Source organism: Lutra lutra, chromosome 5 (assembly GCF_902655055.1).
Source record: "Lutra lutra chromosome 5, mLutLut1.2, whole genome shotgun sequence".
Lineage (NCBI taxonomy): Eukaryota > Metazoa > Chordata > Mammalia > Carnivora > Mustelidae > Lutra > Lutra lutra.
In genome coordinates, this window is record NC_062282.1 from 8,069,315 (window position 1) to 8,085,812 (window position 16,498).

At 51.3% G+C, this 16,498-nt stretch overlaps 1 protein-coding gene across 1 annotated transcript; it reads left to right on the forward strand.

Annotated features, from left to right (window-relative positions):
- The first annotated feature begins 240 nt into the window (after nt 1–240).
- Nucleotides 241–13,930, forward strand: CCT5 (chaperonin containing TCP1 subunit 5). The gene is made up of 11 exons (XM_047729010.1): nt 241–410; nt 3,079–3,139; nt 3,649–3,813; nt 5,271–5,469; nt 7,046–7,238; nt 7,316–7,465; nt 9,711–9,830; nt 11,104–11,289; nt 11,849–11,986; nt 12,428–12,608; nt 13,663–13,930. Exons 1-11 carry the CDS (start codon nt 306–308, stop codon nt 13,788–13,790), a joined length of 1,626 nt encoding a protein of 541 aa, XP_047584966.1. The 5' UTR covers nt 241–305; the 3' UTR covers nt 13,791–13,930.
- Nucleotides 13,931–16,498: the final 2,568 nt, after the last annotated feature.

Here is a 16,498-nt window from a genome sequence, read left to right on the forward strand (position 1 = left end):
TACCCAGAAACTCTCCATTGTACAGCTCTGGCAAATGAGTTTCATCTACTCCCGGCTTGTGGGTTTTAATTTCCCGCCCGTGTCTTCGAACCCCCCCACGCTTCCTGGATGATTGAAGTTTCCTAAGGCCTCTGATTCCAGAAGGTACTGTCTGGCGTCAAAGTGGTCTCGGGTGAAAAAGAAGTCTCAGGCGGCCCGGATTGCGCATGCGCGCATCGTTAGCGCCCTCCCGCGAGCGGAAGGCGTGTGCTCAGTTCCGGAGCGGTCGCCGCCGGTTGGGGGAAGCTAACCACCTCTGCTGCACCATGGCGTCGGTCGGGACCCTCGCCTTCGATGAATATGGGCGCCCTTTCCTCATCATCAAGGATCAGGATCGCAAGTCTCGTCTTATGGGACTTGAGGCTCTCAAGGTAGCGGGACGGACGCGGGCGGTGTCTTAAGGGGAGGCGGCCTGAGCCGGTGGCTCTGCGCCAGCCCAGGAGCGGTTCCGCCATGTGCTCCCGGGGAGGGTTGGGGAACTCGGTCTCCGCTCCGGCCCTGCACCCCGCTCCTTGAGCTGGGGCGAGGCCAGCGTAGAAGCCTTTAATCCCAGTTTGGGGGTTGGGGCGGAGCCGCTGGCGCCCTTCTGCGTTGGGTGGGGCAGCTCGGTGCCTGGACTGAGCGCGCCTCGGTCGACTGTCCGGTCTGGACCTTCGCATCGCGTTTTCGTCGGGAAGGCGCAGGGAGGGTGTTCTCTGCTCACCTGGCCAGGGGAGAAGCAACAGCCCCCAAAGGATGGGGCTCCCTTTTTGTCACTTCTTAGAGGCGTCGTCGTCTACAAAGTATTTTATTTCTCAGCGCCTTTCTGCATGGCGTGATGCTGGATGTGGTGTCGTAAAAACGAAACGCGTGTGCCCTTAAGTAAGAAAATACCACGCCGGGTGGAAGATGCACCCCCGTGACCATCGTGCAAGGAATACGAGGCAGCGTGTGACTAGCATCACCCTTGTGGATGTGGATGAAAGGCGGAGGGTGGGTGGGCCACTGTTTTGAATGGGACAGAGGTAGCATTTGGGGGAGAGGGGACAGCAAAGGCAAAAGGCTGGACAGGAAAGCGCGACGCATTGTAGAGGGACAGAGCAGCGTGGTTTCGGTGGAGCCCAGTCTCGTGTAAGTTGACAGCATTTCCCCCAACGTGGAAGCCTGAATGCCTCACAGTTGAGATGTTAATCCTCGAAGGGAGGGGAGCCAGTAAGGGGGTTTTCCACAGAACCACAGTTCAGGTAGAACTGTACTGTAGGAAGTGGGGTCTGGTGGAGGAAAGGGAACAGGAAGGACCAGAGGAATTAAACCAAGGGCAGGAGTGCAGGTGAGAAAGTCGTCTGAACGCAGACGTTGACAAAAAATGCAGCGGAAGCTTTGAGAGGACGCAGACTTCTTTAGGGGTTATTAAAGTGAGATCGCGTCACCCGGTCTGAGGTGTCTCTGTTCACGTGGTGTCTTTGTATCTTAAACAAGTGAAGAAGCCGTACAGTTCTCACGGACTGGTGCACAATGTCTCGGAACCTCGTTTCTCAGTGGGGGTAGTACACCTCCCTCAGGTTGAGGATGAGGGTTACATGGGGTCACTTCAGAAGGGGCCATGGTTCAGGGAGGTGGTGCAGCTTAGCATTGAAGAATGGGGCTATGATTCAAGCTCACCTCTGGCTGACGCCAAAGCCAGTGGTCTAAAGCCAGAGTTGTCAGCATTGGCATTGTTAATATTTGGGCGGCCGGATCCTTCTTTCTTGAGCGGCACTCAGTCCATGCCAGTAGCAGCCCCCACCCCATTTGTTACGACTCAGGGTGTCTGCAGGCATTGCCAGATGTCTGCCCAGGGACAAAACCATCCCCGCTTACGAACTGCTTACCTGGGGTGCCTGGGTGGCTCAGTGTGTTAAGCCTCCGCCTTCGGCTCAGGTCGTGATCCCAAGGTACTGGGATCGAGCCTCTCATTGCTCTGCTCAGCGGGAAACTAGCTTCCCCCTGTCTCTGCCTACTTGTGATCTCTCTCTCTCTCTGCTCCATCCCAGGACTCTGAGACCATGACCTGAGCCAAAGGCAGAGGCTTAACCCCCTGAGCCACCCAAGTGCCCCTGTCAATGTGTATTTTAATGACGACCTGGATTTTCACAGATCTGTGAAGTTTGACTTTTCTTACCTGTCTGATGGAGTGAGCCAGGAGGGCTTCACAGAACGTGTGCGTTTGAACTTCTTTGAAAGTTGGTCAGAGTTTTGATGCGCAGAGTGCCTTCTATGCACTGTACAGTTTCAAGGGTCAGAGGGCATATGTGGGGAATAAGAGTGGACCATTGTCACCAGAAGAGGAACTAGCTCTCAGGTTGTGAAGGGCATTGGAGGAAACGGTGAAGCTTTCAGACTTCAGTGTTGAAGTACTAGGACGTCATTTAAGGTTTGCAGACTAGCAAATAACATGTTTGAGAAAGATGGATGGGTTGGCTGGATGTTGGATGACTAAAGGATCGGAAGTAAGATGAGAGACCCTGGACTTCTGTAGGGTCCTCTGGATCCAGAGGCGACAGCAAGACTGGGAGCAAAGGAAACATTATGTGTGCAAACAGGAAAGGGATAATCTTGGCGCATGACAAGGGTGGCTTTTCACATGGGCCATGTACTGGCTCAGCCGTGGAAGAGAATGGTACGGTTCTGCAGTACTCCGTAATGTGATAGTTCAAGGTGCTGCACAGGGACATCTGGACTCTCTGTGTGAGGTTAGCATGGCAGAATGGTCTCGCAAGGCCTGTCCGGTCGGACTGCCTAGGCTCTCGGCTGTGAAATGGGGCAGGTAGGAGAACCTGCCTCCTAGACGTGCTGAGTTAAAGCACTAGCTTCCAGTTCTTCTACGTAAGAATGGTCTACTCAAGCTGGTGTTGGTGAAGGTTACCACACTTACACCTGTGTGTTGACTTTTAAATGCAGAAGCTTCTAGAGAGTAGAAACTATGTATAATTAGATTTTATAATCATTAGTTGTATGCTTTTAACTTAAAATTGTAGTTAACTTGAACATTTGTTTTTTCTGTTTATTTCATTTTTTTAGTCTCATATCATGGCGGCAAAGGCTGTAGCAAATACCATGAGAACATCACTTGGACCAAATGGTAAGAGACTATCATTCCGTGTTTTTTGACAAATACTATCAATTACAGACAGTTGATAGAATCCTTTTATAAAGTTGGGACGTGGAGCAGGGGGCATCCTGGGTCCCCAACGCTAACACACTTGTTCTGTGTGCTCCGGGCTTTCAACGTATTTATAAACGTAGGTGCATATGGTTTCACATCAGGGTTTTTTTTCTCCCTTTTCACATCATTTCATTAGCATTTTCCAAATTGTAGTTGTCCCTTTTGATGATTAATGCTACACTTAGTGACGCTTCCTTATTTCCCCCATTTCTCTGGCTTTAGCCCTTTAGATTGCTTCCCGTGTCCTGCTTTGTGTTTGCTAACCTAAGACTGTCTGCATGTAGATACTCTTTCATGTATGTTAAATTTTTAGAATGAGTTCTGTAAATAGGGATTGAGTCAAGAAGCCTAACTTTATAATTTTCATACAGATTTTGTTTTTGTTCTTTTCCCTAATGCCATTATAAACATTGCCATCTTTCTAGGACTTGATAAAATGATGGTGGACAAGGATGGCGACGTGACGGTCACAAATGATGGCGCCACCATTCTGAGCATGATGGATGTCGATCACCAGATTGCCAAGCTGATGGTGGAGCTGTCCAAATCCCAGGATGATGAAATCGGAGATGGGACCACGGGGGTGGTTGGTAAGAAAGCACCATAGCCTTTCTAACACCCCATTTCAGACATATTAGTTAAAATCGCACATACCTGCCAAAAATACCTACTGTGAATCAGATGTGAGGAGACAGTTGTGCAAATCCAAGTTGAAGGACATGCTCAAATCCAAGGCCCAAGAGTCCTTTTCCTGGAAAAACAAGAAGGGGTTGGCGCAGCATTAAACAGCTGTTCTAAATCAAGGGAGCCAGAGAGAAATGGCACCCAGATGAATGCGTAACATGTGATTGGCTGTGGGTGCTTTGTTGTTCTCTTTGTTTTTGTTTTGTTTAACTGTGAGGGATGTTTGGGATTTATGTGGGGCTTGTGGAATGCACATTTAGAATAGTACCCCGTTAACTTTCCTGAGCGTGGCAGTTGCATTATAGTGCTGTGGGAGAATGCCCTTATACCCGGAGTCGATGCTCAAGTACTTAGGGGTGACACGTTGTGATGTTCCCAACTAACGGTCACAGAGTTGAACAGAATTACTTGTGTATATCCGTAGAGAGATGGGGCAGAATGGTGTTAGTGAGTAAACTATTCATTTTCCTATTCTTGCATTTTCTCCTGATGGTCTGAAATACTTAAAAAGTTGGGGAAGGTGAAGAGGGAAATAGCTGTAATGTTACCTTTTCTGCAGATGAGATTTGAATTCATTTATTCAACAAATATTTTTTGGGTACGAAGCACTATTATGGATGTACTTGGAGCGTTAATGTTGGAGTAGTAAAACAAACAGTGTTCTTCCTCTTTGTGACCATAAAACAAGGGGGAGGGAAGGTGGTGGGGAGGATAAAGCATAAATTTTTAGATCGTCTTATCACTAACAAATTCTACAGAATAGAAATCCCTGGCCTGGGAGGGGTGCTTGGCTGGCTCACTTGGTAGAGTGTTGATCTTGATCTCGGGGTTGTAAGTTAGCCGCCCGTGTTGGGTGCGAGGATTGCTTTAAAAATCCAGGGGCACCTGGGTGGCTCAGTCAGTTACGTGTCTGCCTTCGGCTCGGGTCATGATCCCAGGGTCCTGAGATTGAGCCCCGCATCGGGCTCCCTGCTCGGTGGGGAGTTCACTTCTCCTTCTACTCCTCCCCGCTACTCATGATTTCTTTCTCTCTCTCAAATAAAATCTTTAAATAAATAAATCCTAAAAAAAGAAATTCTTGACCCAGGAAATACAGGAGGTTTTTGTCCTTACAAAAATGTTTTTAGGTTGTGTTTCTCAGTTACATTCTGTCCATCACCGAGAGCTCAACGCCCATTTATAAGGGGAGAGCTGTAGATCTTTCCTAAAATCAAAACCAGAATCTCTCTTAAAATACCTCTGTCCCCAAGGTACTTTTACTTTAATTCCAGAGCCTTCCTACTTGTAGGGTTAGCAGCTAATCGGTATCGATCCTAGAAGCTTTGGCGTTTTCCTGACTGGTCGTGCACTGTCCCGTCCGCAGTCCTGGCCGGCGCCCTGCTGGAGGAGGCTGAGCAGCTGCTGGACCGCGGCATTCACCCGATCAGGATCGCCGACGGCTACGAGCAGGCCGCCCGCATTGCTATCGAGCACCTGGACAAGATCAGCGATAGTGTCCTCGTGGACATGAAGGATACTGAGCCCCTGATCCAGACCGCCAAGACCACGCTGGGCTCCAAAGTGTACGTTTACAGTAGAGCGCTGCCGTTGGCACTTGTAGCGGAAGCCAAACGTGTGGGCTTATTGCTAAAGACGTCCTTCTGAGGTCGCTGGTAGCCTCGTACTCGTTCCGTGTCCTGCGTTCTGTTTCTGTTACTTTGGTTTGCTTCGTTTGTGATACAGGTACAGTCACATGCGTCTGTTGTAGCTGGAAAGTGGAGTTCCAGGCTTGGGTGGTAAATCCTGTCTGCAGTATTTGTGAGCAATGCTCTTTAATTAAGCAGGATAGGTCCTCCTTGGGCGGTGTTAGTTTTCAAAATACTCACCATTTCTTTGCTTTTAAAATGGCTTTTAAAAAGCCCTTTAGGGGGAGGGGCTCCTCTTCTCATTTATTCAACAAGCAAGTTACTGGTTCAGAATCTTAATGTAGTAAGAAGGGACAGTCTCGAAATTGACTCACTTTGGGTGTTTTCATTGTTTGCCGAATGCTTGCTGTTTGCCAGGCCTGCTGCTGTGTCTTGGGGGCTCAGAGACACAATTCCTGCTCCCGGAGACTCAAAACAGCCTCAGCTAAGGAACACACTCATTTAATCAATAATAGGGATTTACTGGTTCTTTCCATGACGTAGCATAACAGTCTGGCCTGAGTTACTTTATTACATTGGTTATTTTGAATCAAGATCAGAGTGAGAAATGTTTTAATTACTAATTTGTGTATGTGGTAGTTTCAGCGAAAAGGAAGTTATAGTCTTGACTCAGATATCAGGGCGAGTGCAACAGAAAGTGTTGTTGCTCCTTCTACCCCCCAGGGAAAGGCTTCTACCATAGTGCTGTGCTAGGTGCCTCTGTCGCGCCTGTGCCTCGGCCCCAAGCCTAGCACGGTCTTCCTCCCGGAAGGCAGGTGTTACCCTTACCCAGAATGCACGGATCTCGTGTTTACGGCTTTATAAGCCGGCCTGCCTCTATCTGCAGGGCTTCATAAAGTCCAGCACACATCAGTCTTTAGTACCAGAGATGTTCAAAACAACCAATAATGGCCAAATATATGCAGTATAACGCAAAATACTGTAGATCCCCCTAGTTAGGATACTAAAAACGCTTAAACGACTTCATGGTTCTGTTTCTCTCAAAATGACTCAAGATTTCAGGCTTTGTGTTCAGGTACTAAATTTCCATGCGGTTTTTCCAGAACCAAAAGTAAATTTATTGAGCATTCTGTTCTGATATTTTAAAGGTTTCAAAAAAGATACTGCTACTGCCCCACCCCGAGTCCATAACTGATGTTGGCGGAAGTTCCCGCAGGGGTAGCAGCTGGTGGGTCAGGCTCTGGCTTCTTACCAAGCGCAGCACCTCATTCAGACAGGATGTCGTGGCTTTCCCTGTCCCTATTACAGGTTTCTCTGGGGTCTGTGGGGTCTAGGGGAGGAAGCCCTGCCCCAGACTTCCGAAAGCACAGGTTCTGGTGGCACTGCTGGCTACAGCCTCTGAAACGTCACTAGTTTAATGAACTGTGCCTGAGAGACCACGTTGTGTCACGTGTCCGGCTTAGGTTACAGTCATTGCTGGCGAATGTGGACAGTTTCTTGGGCTCCCCCCCAGGGTGAACAGCTGTCACCGGCAGATGGCCGAGATCGCCGTGAACGCCGTCCTCACCGTGGCCGACATGCAGCGCCGGGACGTGGACTTCGAGCTCATCAAAGTGGAAGGCAAAGTGGGCGGCAGGCTGGAGGACACGAAACTGATCAAGGGCGTGATCGTGGACAAAGATTTCAGTCACCCGCAGATGCCCAAAGTAAGTCCGCACCCCTCGGCCCCCCGCGGCATTGTCACTCCCGCGCCTGCACCCTCAGGGCTTCTCTGTCCCCGCAGCAAGTGGAGAACGCCAAGATCGCCATCCTCACATGTCCGTTCGAGCCGCCAAAGCCGAAGACCAAGCACAAGCTGGACGTGACGTCTGTGGAGGACTACAAAGCCCTCCAGAAGTACGAGAAGGAGAAGTTCGAGGAGATGATTCAGCAGGTGGGTCTGGCCGTGGCCGTCAGTAGCATTCAGGCCCCCGTGGGCCATGCTGGGCGAGCTGTGGGTGGTCCACGGTGGAGGCCACAGGGCGCTTGCCTACACAGCCTGGGTCCCTCGCCGTGTGGCCACAGCCTGCATGTTGGCAGCGGGAGCCCCCCCCTCCTTCGGTTCTGAATCAGAAAAGTAACGAACGTCCACCCTGAGAGGAAATCCGAGGGCACCGGGCACGGAAAGGCTCACGGAGGCGAGTGAACCGATCGTGTCTTAGCACTGTAGCGCGGGCAGTGCCTGGAAGAGCTGCCGGCCGGCTCGGAGCCGCATTCTTCATGTCCTCTGCCGGCCTTCCCGGACGCCTTTGCTGGTCCGTGCACGGTCCGGACGACTTCAGTACAGCTTAGCACGCGTCCAAGGCACCTGACCCTGACTGGGAGGGAGGAGAGTTACTGAGGAAAAGGAGTTACATTGGAGCGTAGTGAGTAACGATTCCTGCTCTTCGCTGACATGAGTCTGAGTACTATAAACACCTTAACCAGCCCTTCTGTGGCTGTTAGTGTCTTACGTGTGCATGACCCTGACACTGGCTCCTCTTCAGAATCCTGTCCTTGGGAGTGTACAGCATCCGCACCCCATGAACGTTACTTACCATGACAGACATCCTAGAAGCTATCATGATATCTTTCTTCATGGAAGTAGCTGGATTCATCTGCTCTTACGTGATCTTTGCCTACCATATGCCAGGCGCTGTTGTAGGTGCCTGAGATATATCAGGGAATAAAGCAGAGTTCTGGCTCTCGAGGCACAGAAGGGGAAGGTGAGTAGGGGCTCTACGAAGGACACTGGTCAGAGAAAGCCTCTCTCAGGAGGTGACATGTGGCCAGAGACCAAAGTGAGAGCGCTATATATCTGGGAGGAAAGCATTCCAGGCTGAGGTAAAGTGGGCGTGGGTAGCATGTGCAGAGGTCCTGAGGTAGGAACATGGTTGGCATGTACAGGGAACAGCAAGGCTGAGAGGTGGAAGAATGCTGTCAGGAGTTTGTAAATTAAGACCCATTATCTGGGCTACAGGACTGCCGTGGAAAGGCCAGCCAAGGTGCACTGGGCACAAAGGTGGCAGGAACTAGGACCAGGGGAGTTGGACGGATCATGTTGGTACATGTGCGGGTTTCCAGGAATGTGACAGGACTAGAGGTTAACGTTCTAAAGAGAGTTGGTCACAGAGGAATGTTGTCGTTAGTTGTGGGGACCAAGAACGACCCCCTTCTATTTTGAGCACATGGGAGGGAAAACCAGCCATTTGAGGAGCGATACTGAGGCCGATGGATCTCAGGGGACAGCCAGGGTTTGTTCGCAGCAGGAATATGGCAGAAGCAGTACAAGAACGAGGGGGCTATTAACAGACTGAGTTCTCGAGAGTCAGGGACTAGAAGCAGAGAGCTGGTGATGGAAGATTCAGGAGGCTTGGGTGCTGTGAGCGTGGCCTAGCCCTAACCACAGGTGACCACCAAGGGCAGGATACACAGACGGTTCTGGTCACTGCTGCCTTCCCAGGACAAATGGCTTAGCCATCTGCAGGGGTGGGAGGCAGGATCACCTCTGTGCGCCCCTGAAGTAGTATGTTAATCCGCAGAGGGTGGTGCACTCGAGTGAGAAAAGCACAGGGGGAGAAGGTGTCTCGAAGATGCTGTTTCTCTTACATACACAGCGAGTGAACTTGCCTTACGAAACTTGGCGAAAGACAGCTGTCACCCGGGTCGGGGGCAGTGCTCACAAACCTTGTTGACACGTCTTTGTTTTATTTCCCTGTAGCCATAGGTTTCAGCATGAATTCCTGATTCTTAAAGCATCGTTTACAAACTAAGGTGATTCCAGGGGCGCCTGGAGGGCTCAGTCAGTTGAGTACTCAACTCTTGATTTGGCCCAGGTCGTGATCTCAGGGTCGTGGGATCGAGCCCCGTGTCGGGCTCTGCACTCCGCTCAGAGTCCACTTGGGATCCTCCCCTCCCCCACACGTGCACTTGTACACTCTCCGTCTCTCGAATAAATCTTTAAAAAAAAAAAAAACTGCAGTGATTCCCATTGATAACCTGGTCATCATTTGGAATTTGGGCCTGACAGAAGGTAGATGCTTGGGTGTTCCTTCTCTTTTCTGTGCTTTGTTTTAGTGCACACCCCACTGTGTATCCCATCTTTTTTCAAGCACAGGGAACACTTCTACTGACATGACTGTGGCATTTTTTTCCCTCAGATTAAAGAAACGGGAGCTAACCTAGCTATTTGCCAGTGGGGCTTCGATGACGAAGCGAATCATCTACTTCTTCAGAATAACCTGCCTGCAGTTCGCTGGGTGGGAGGACCCGAAATAGAGGTAGGACATGCCATGTGCAGACTCCTATGGACGCAGGGACTGAGCTCATGGTCCCCAGTGTCTTGGGCTGCCCTTTTTTTTTTTTTTTTTTTTTTTAAGTAAACATATTATAATGTATTATTAGCCCCAGGGGTACAGGTCTGTGAATCGCCAGGTTTACACACTTCACAGCACTCACCATAGCACATACCCTCCCCAGTGTCCATAACCCAGCCACCCTCTCCCTACCCCACTACCCCCAGCAACCCTCAGTTTGTTTTGTGAGATTAAGAGTCTCTTATGGCTTGTCTGTCTCCCTTCCTACCCCCAAAACCCCCCACGTTGCATCTCCACTTTCTCATATCAGGGAGATCATATGACAGTTGTCTTTCTCCGATTGACTTATTTCACTAAGCATGATACTCTCTAGTTCCATCCACGTCGTCGCAAATACGGGATTTCATTACTTTTGATGGCTGCATAGTATTCCATTGTGTATATATACCATATCTTCTTTATCCATTCGTCTGTAGATGGACATCTAGGTTCTTTCCATAGTTTGGCTATTGTAGACATTGCTGCTATAAACATTCAGGTGCACGTGCCCCTTCGGATCACTACGTTTGTATCTTTAGGGTAAATACCCAGTAGTGCAGTTGCTGGGTCATACGGTAGCTCTATTTTCAACTTTTTGAGGCACCTCCACGCTGTTTTCCAGAGTGGCTGCACCAGCCTGCATGCCCACCGACAGTGGAGGAGGGTTCTTGGGGCTGCTTTGATAGCACTTGTGCCAAGGCTCTGTAGATTAGGGAGGGGAGCTTGGGGGGTAGAAAAGTGCCGGAATCTTTTTTTATTTGTAAAAACATAAATTGTTACGAGAGTAGCAGAGCTGGGTAGTTCTGGTGTCCTTGGTTTTCAGAAATGCTCACCATTTGTCATCCCACTTGGCTCTCTGAGGCAGGAAGCCCTGTCTTAGCCACTTCTGTGTCAGCCGCGCGCCGACGGCCGCCCCACAAGTGGTCTGTGCCCGGACGCACACGGCCTCTGGCCTTCACCGTGGCCAGGAGCTCTGGGGAGTATGTGCAGGGTGATGGGGCCCGACCAAGACATCAGCCCTTCAAACCACGCTCATTGACACGGTTTTTTGGGTTGACCTTGACTTTCTGGGCGAGTGTGGGTTAGTACTTGGATGCATGATATAGCCTAGATAGAGCTTGGCTCACGTGTGGTCTGATTGGAGAAGTTCAGTGCTCACCAGGTCATCTCTCTCCTCCTCCTGGCCCGCCCCGCCTAGCTGATCGCCATCGCGACGGGAGGCCGCATCGTGCCGCGGTTCTCGGAGCTCACCTCGGAGAAGCTGGGCTTTGCCGGGCTTGTGAAAGAGATCTCCTTTGGGACCACTAAGGACAAAATGCTGGTCATCGAGCAGTGTAAGAACTCCAGGGCGGTGACCATTTTCATCAGAGGAGGAAATAAGATGGTGAGGCTCCAGTTCTTTGTCTTGCATTTCATCCGCTTCTGGTATACGGTTTGGCTTTGCCTATCTGGTGTTTAACTGAGATACAATTGCATACCAGGATATAAAATCATCAGGACTTAGCAGGATATGAAATTATCAAAGACCTTGTTCCATTGTTAATCTATAAGGCACACTGAGTCGCTTAAGTGAAAGAAGGGGACCCAACTAAACCCCGGTAATGTCTCCCTTCTCCGAAAAGGGGTATTTATTGCATTGTGATTATTTAGACGGTGAAGCTTTTCTTGGTCAGTTTTGGATTTTCTGACCCTTCCCTCGGTCATGGGTCTCAGAATGAGTCTATGGCTGCCTCTGTGTGGTTTTAGCTACATTACGGAGAGGAAAGGGAGGGTAGAGGTAGAAACCATCCGGTAACGAACATTCTAGCGTGTTCTCTCCATTTGTTCTTAACCTGGACTGTTTTAATGGGGTGGTAGGACTTCCAGTACCCAGCAAACACGGCCGGGTGGCTGGCTCTAGACACATTGTGGTAGCAGTAACTGAGGCAAAACTTCTTCTCTAGATCATTGAGGAAGCCAAGCGATCCCTTCACGACGCTCTGTGTGTCATCCGAAATCTCATCCGCGACAACCGCGTGGTGTACGGCGGGGGCGCTGCCGAGATCGCATGTGCACTGGCAGTGAGCCAGGAGGCTGACAAGGTAGAGCCCGAGCAGGGCTTCTGGACTCGGGCGGGGACAGTTGCGGTGCCGCGAACAGAGCGTCGTAGCCGTGGGTGACCAGTGTCTGGTCTGTGATTCTTGCTGTGTTCGTGTCCAAAACTCACTATTCTCCGCCTCCTGCGGCCATTCCGGCCTTGACAGTCGCTCTCTAGTCTTGTAATGTTATCAAAGCTCCAGGTTAATTGACCAGCGTAACTAAAAATAAAGTAGGGAGAACTGATGTGAGACTTCTCTCGCGTGTATCCCTTTTCTCCCTCCATAGTGACAGCTACGTATTCTGGTAGATTAAAATAGGAGTGCCTGTTCGTAGAGCTCTGCGTGAGTTAGGTTTTCAAAGTATGCGGTTTAATTACATTTCCAAATTGTTGGCCCCTTTGTTCTTATTGCCAAGCTTGCTCACTGCATCCTCGTCCCTTCCAGTGCCCGACGCTGGAGCAGTACGCCATGCGGGCGTTCGCCGACGCGCTGGAGGTCATCCCCATGGCCCTTTCTGAAAACAGCGGCATGAATCCCATCCAGACGATGACTGAAGTCCGGGCCAGACAAGTGAAGGAGATGAACCCCGCTCTGGGGATCGACTGTTTGCACAAGGGCACAAACGGTGAGGAGCCCGCCCGACCCGGAGGGGCTGCGTTGGGTTGAAATCGAGTGACTCATGCTGACTGCGTGGCATGTGGTGCACAGCGTGAGCTTACCCTGTCTTCTCAAGTACTTAGAGGCGCAGTAGGTCCCGAGTTTCAGAAAGTTTTATTCGATCACTTAGGAGTTGGTTAGACTGCTGGTCCTGGCAACAGAGGACTGATTTTAATAACCAGAGTATAATGTGCTGTTTTTATACCAAAGGTGGTTCCCATTTCCGTCTCTGGTTTCACAAAAACCATTCCCAGCTTTCTCTTTTACTCAGGTGTGTGTCAGGTAGGTTCTGGGTGTCCTGGGAAGCAGCTCTGCAGTGGACTTGGTGTTCTCCGAGTATCCTGGGGATGTGTCCACACATTCCAGGGTGTTTTCCTGTGACGTGTGGTCGCTGCTGAGGCTTCAAGCATGAGCTAGTGGAAGCTTGTTAGAATGGTGGTGCTCATAGTTCTGGGGCTAGCGGGGCCGTGTCCAGAGTTCCACGTTTTCCCAAGCCTGGAATCCGAGGATTTGTGCTTTTACTTGGAACGACAGCTGTGCTGTGGTTTTCATGTCCACAGCCAGCAGGTTTTAATAACTGTAGCGACTCTTTGTCAGACAGATAATTAAATTTGTTTTTAATTTGCATGCCTGGTTCTGTTGACTTTTTAATTTTTAGGCCTTTCTTGTAATTATTTTACATTTCAGGTATAGTCTGATTTTTCACTTACTTCAGGCTTGTTAATTTATGTTAGCAGTGACTACTTTGTGGGGTGAGACGTGTCTGCAAAGTTTTATGTGGGCGCCCAGCACTTGGGCTTGTCATTGGAGAGAGGTTCCCCCCCCCCACCCGCAGCTTTCTGGCACCCAGGTTCAAGTTCCACAGGGTCCTTGGGACTAACGAGATCTTGTTCCTCTGACAATGTAACTAGAACTGGGGGCTTCTTCCAGATTTGTACTTTTTTAAGTTTTATTATGAGTCTGTAAATGAGAACAAGTTATTAATGTAAAATAGATTTGGGATAATGTGTGTGTATTTGCAGATATGAAGCAGCAGCATGTTATAGAAACGTTGATTGGCAAAAAGCAACAGATCTCTCTCGCGACGCAAATGGTGAGAATGATTTTGAAGATCGATGACATCCGGAAGCCTGGAGAGTCTGAAGAATGAGGGGAAAATGGAAACTACAATGCAGTGAGGCCCCCCGCCGTGGCGGAATAAAGGGGTGTCTCGTGGCGCATCTGCAGTTATTACTGTGTCCTTCCCAGACACTGCGGATGCTACTGTAATAAATAGAAAGCTGTTCGGTACCTGCAGTTTTCCTTGTTCAGAGACTCATGCGAGCGGATGTGCTGTTTCACGGGCTTCTGTGTTCATCCCATTAAAGCGGGCTCTCCAGCCCAGCGCTGTCTCCTTCCTCCGCAGGAAACTCCAGACTGTCATTCAGATGCTGCTTGGATGAGGGGGTTCGAGTGGGTCTTTTTTTTCAATCTGTAGGTACAATGAACAGCTTAAATGTTGAGCCTGTGCCACAGGTGTTGTGGACTGTGGGCTCGATCCTGTGAAATGTTTTAGTGTCTCAACAGTTGTAGAGACCCGTGGGAGAGGACCGTGGGAAACCACGAGATGGCAGGGTGGCCTGAGTGCTCTTAGCCCAGAGCCACACAGCGAGCGTAGGATGAGACTTCCTGTGGTCCCCAGGGAATCACATGACCCTGGTCTGGTGCCACCTGCAGGAACTCAGAAGAGCCATTCAGAGCCCCACCAGGGTCTCCAGTGGGACAGAACTCGGGGAGGTTAGAGTGGGTTGAGTGGAAGGAAGGACATCATGGTTCCCATTCCCGGGTAGACCAGTGTCTCTACCTAAAGTGTCAGTGGCTGATGTGACCTAGGCCATAGCACAGGCCAGTCCTTTTTCTGAGAGTCGGGGCTAGCCTTGTGCTGCTCTCATCTCCTGGCTGGGGAGCAGTAGAGCTGGGTCGAACCCGGGTGGCCTGACCCCGGGGGCCCCTCCTCCCCTATGCCATTTTGCCTCGCGTATGGTTCTCTAGATTCCGTTTTTCTGGAGAATCATCATCAAATTTACTTACGAGCCACCAGGGGGAGAGGAATCCTGATGGGACCAGTCAGATAAACAGAATCACAAGTCACTTGTCTACGCTGACTTCAGTGAAGGTTCAGAGGTGCCTCTCAGCCTGGAAGCTGTTGGGTTATTTCTTCTCTGTGCCTGCGCTGGTGGTTTGGCAAAGCAAGTAGCCTACAGGCTTGGGAGTGAGTGCTGGTATCCTAGCAGCAGGTTGTGGGGGACAGTCTGGTTCTGAAAGCTGAACACGGGCACCTGGGTGGCTCAGTCGGGTAAATTAAGCGTCTGTCTTGGGCTCCGGTCATGATCCCAGGTCACAGGACATTTATTTACATGCTGTAATGAGAATCCCGGGCCAGAGAAGCCAGTCTCTGTGAGATGGAGAGGATCCAGAGTCTGGAATAGCCGAGATTGGGACCCAGGCCCCAAGGGTGCGGGGGCACTGGCTGGGGCTGCCTTCAGCTGTGAAGTCACCTGCTGCTCGAGCAGACTCTGAACGTGGGGCCTTCCTGCCGGGCCAGCATACCTAATCCTGACCACTGGAGAGCTGGCTCCCTGGTTCAGGGGGGAGGGTTTACCTCCCCCCCCCCCCCCCAGTACTCCAGCACCCACTGTCTATGCACGGCAAGAGTGACCCGGGGCAGGGGACACCCCCCCGGGCCAGACGCCCGCACCAGACCATAGCCGGCATGCGGGCCACCTCTGACGCTAGCGGGTTTATTCAGTGTTTGCGAGGTGGCCTGGTCTCATGACAAGCAACCGAAGTACCGCTGCTTCCAGGAGGTCCGAGAGGCCAGCGTGTCCGTGGACGGGTCCCGCCCGGGAAGGCCACTCTCCGAAGGGGGGACCTTGCCCAAGCTACACGGATGCTCCCAGCCTGGAGCGCAGCCACCCGGCGTCCCCTGCCACAGCGGGTGGTGCGCCTGCTCGCAGCTCACGTGACGTCCCCATACTTGAAAGGACGCCGACCTGCTTCCGCTTCCCCAGAGGGATGCAGTGAGCCTGGACCTGTGGCAGATCGTCGTCGTTCAGGCTTCTACAAAGCAGTGCCGCAGGCGGTGGCCTGAACGTTGCTCTCACAGCTCTGAAGGCTGGGAGTCCCAGTCGGAGGGATGGGGCCTTGGGAAAGAATAACCCCTCCCTAACAAAAGCAGAGCCCCTGGCCCCCCTCACCCTTGGCCGGTGTTCAGTGAGGGCGACGCCTGCCGCTGTGCCCGTGAGGAGAGTGCCCAGATTGGTGGGCACCCACCCGTGTCCTGACTTTCCCAGGGCCCGAAACTGCTCCGGGACCCAGTTAGGAGTATCGTGGGAGAGACTTCAGTGTTACTCTCTCAGCCACTGTTAGTCGAGCCACTGTGAGTCGGGGTATTTGCAGCCCAGGAAAACCCTATCTTCCAGCCTGGACCCAAACCAAACTTTCCCACAGCCCTGCTTCTCTCCCTAACCTGCAGGCCTCAGACAGTTCACAAGGACTCTTCCAGATGCTCTGGAATCCCTCCTCTCCATTTCCCTGCCTGGGTGAGGCCCACATCGCTGCTTCCTTTTCCTCTCCCTCTCCAGAGGGACCCATCTTGTCACTAAAACCATCGGTCACATGGGACTCTGCAAGCCCAGCTGTGGAAGAAACGAAGGGGTGGGTGTGGATCCTTGACATCGCAGGGACCCTTCTCGTTCCTGTCTTCCAGAAAGGAAGCGTGTGGGCTTCCCTCCCGGAGGCCCAAGATCAACGGGAAATGGCTCCAGGTTGGCCATGGTGCACGGGGGTGAACAAGGTCCCACCCTGAGCCCAGGAGCC

Excerpts from the sequence above, each read along its gene's own strand:
- CCT5 (XM_047729010.1), top strand. The coding sequence starts at position 306 with ATGGCGTCGGTCGGGACCCTCGCCTTCGATGAATATGGGCGCCCTTTC. Across the intron at positions 411-3,078 it reads TGGGACTTGAGGCTCTCAAG|TCTCATATCATGGCGGCAAA; the intron begins GTAGCGGGACGG and ends TCATTTTTTTAG. Across the intron at positions 7,466-9,710 it reads TCGAGGAGATGATTCAGCAG|ATTAAAGAAACGGGAGCTAA; the intron begins GTGGGTCTGGCC and ends TTTTTCCCTCAG.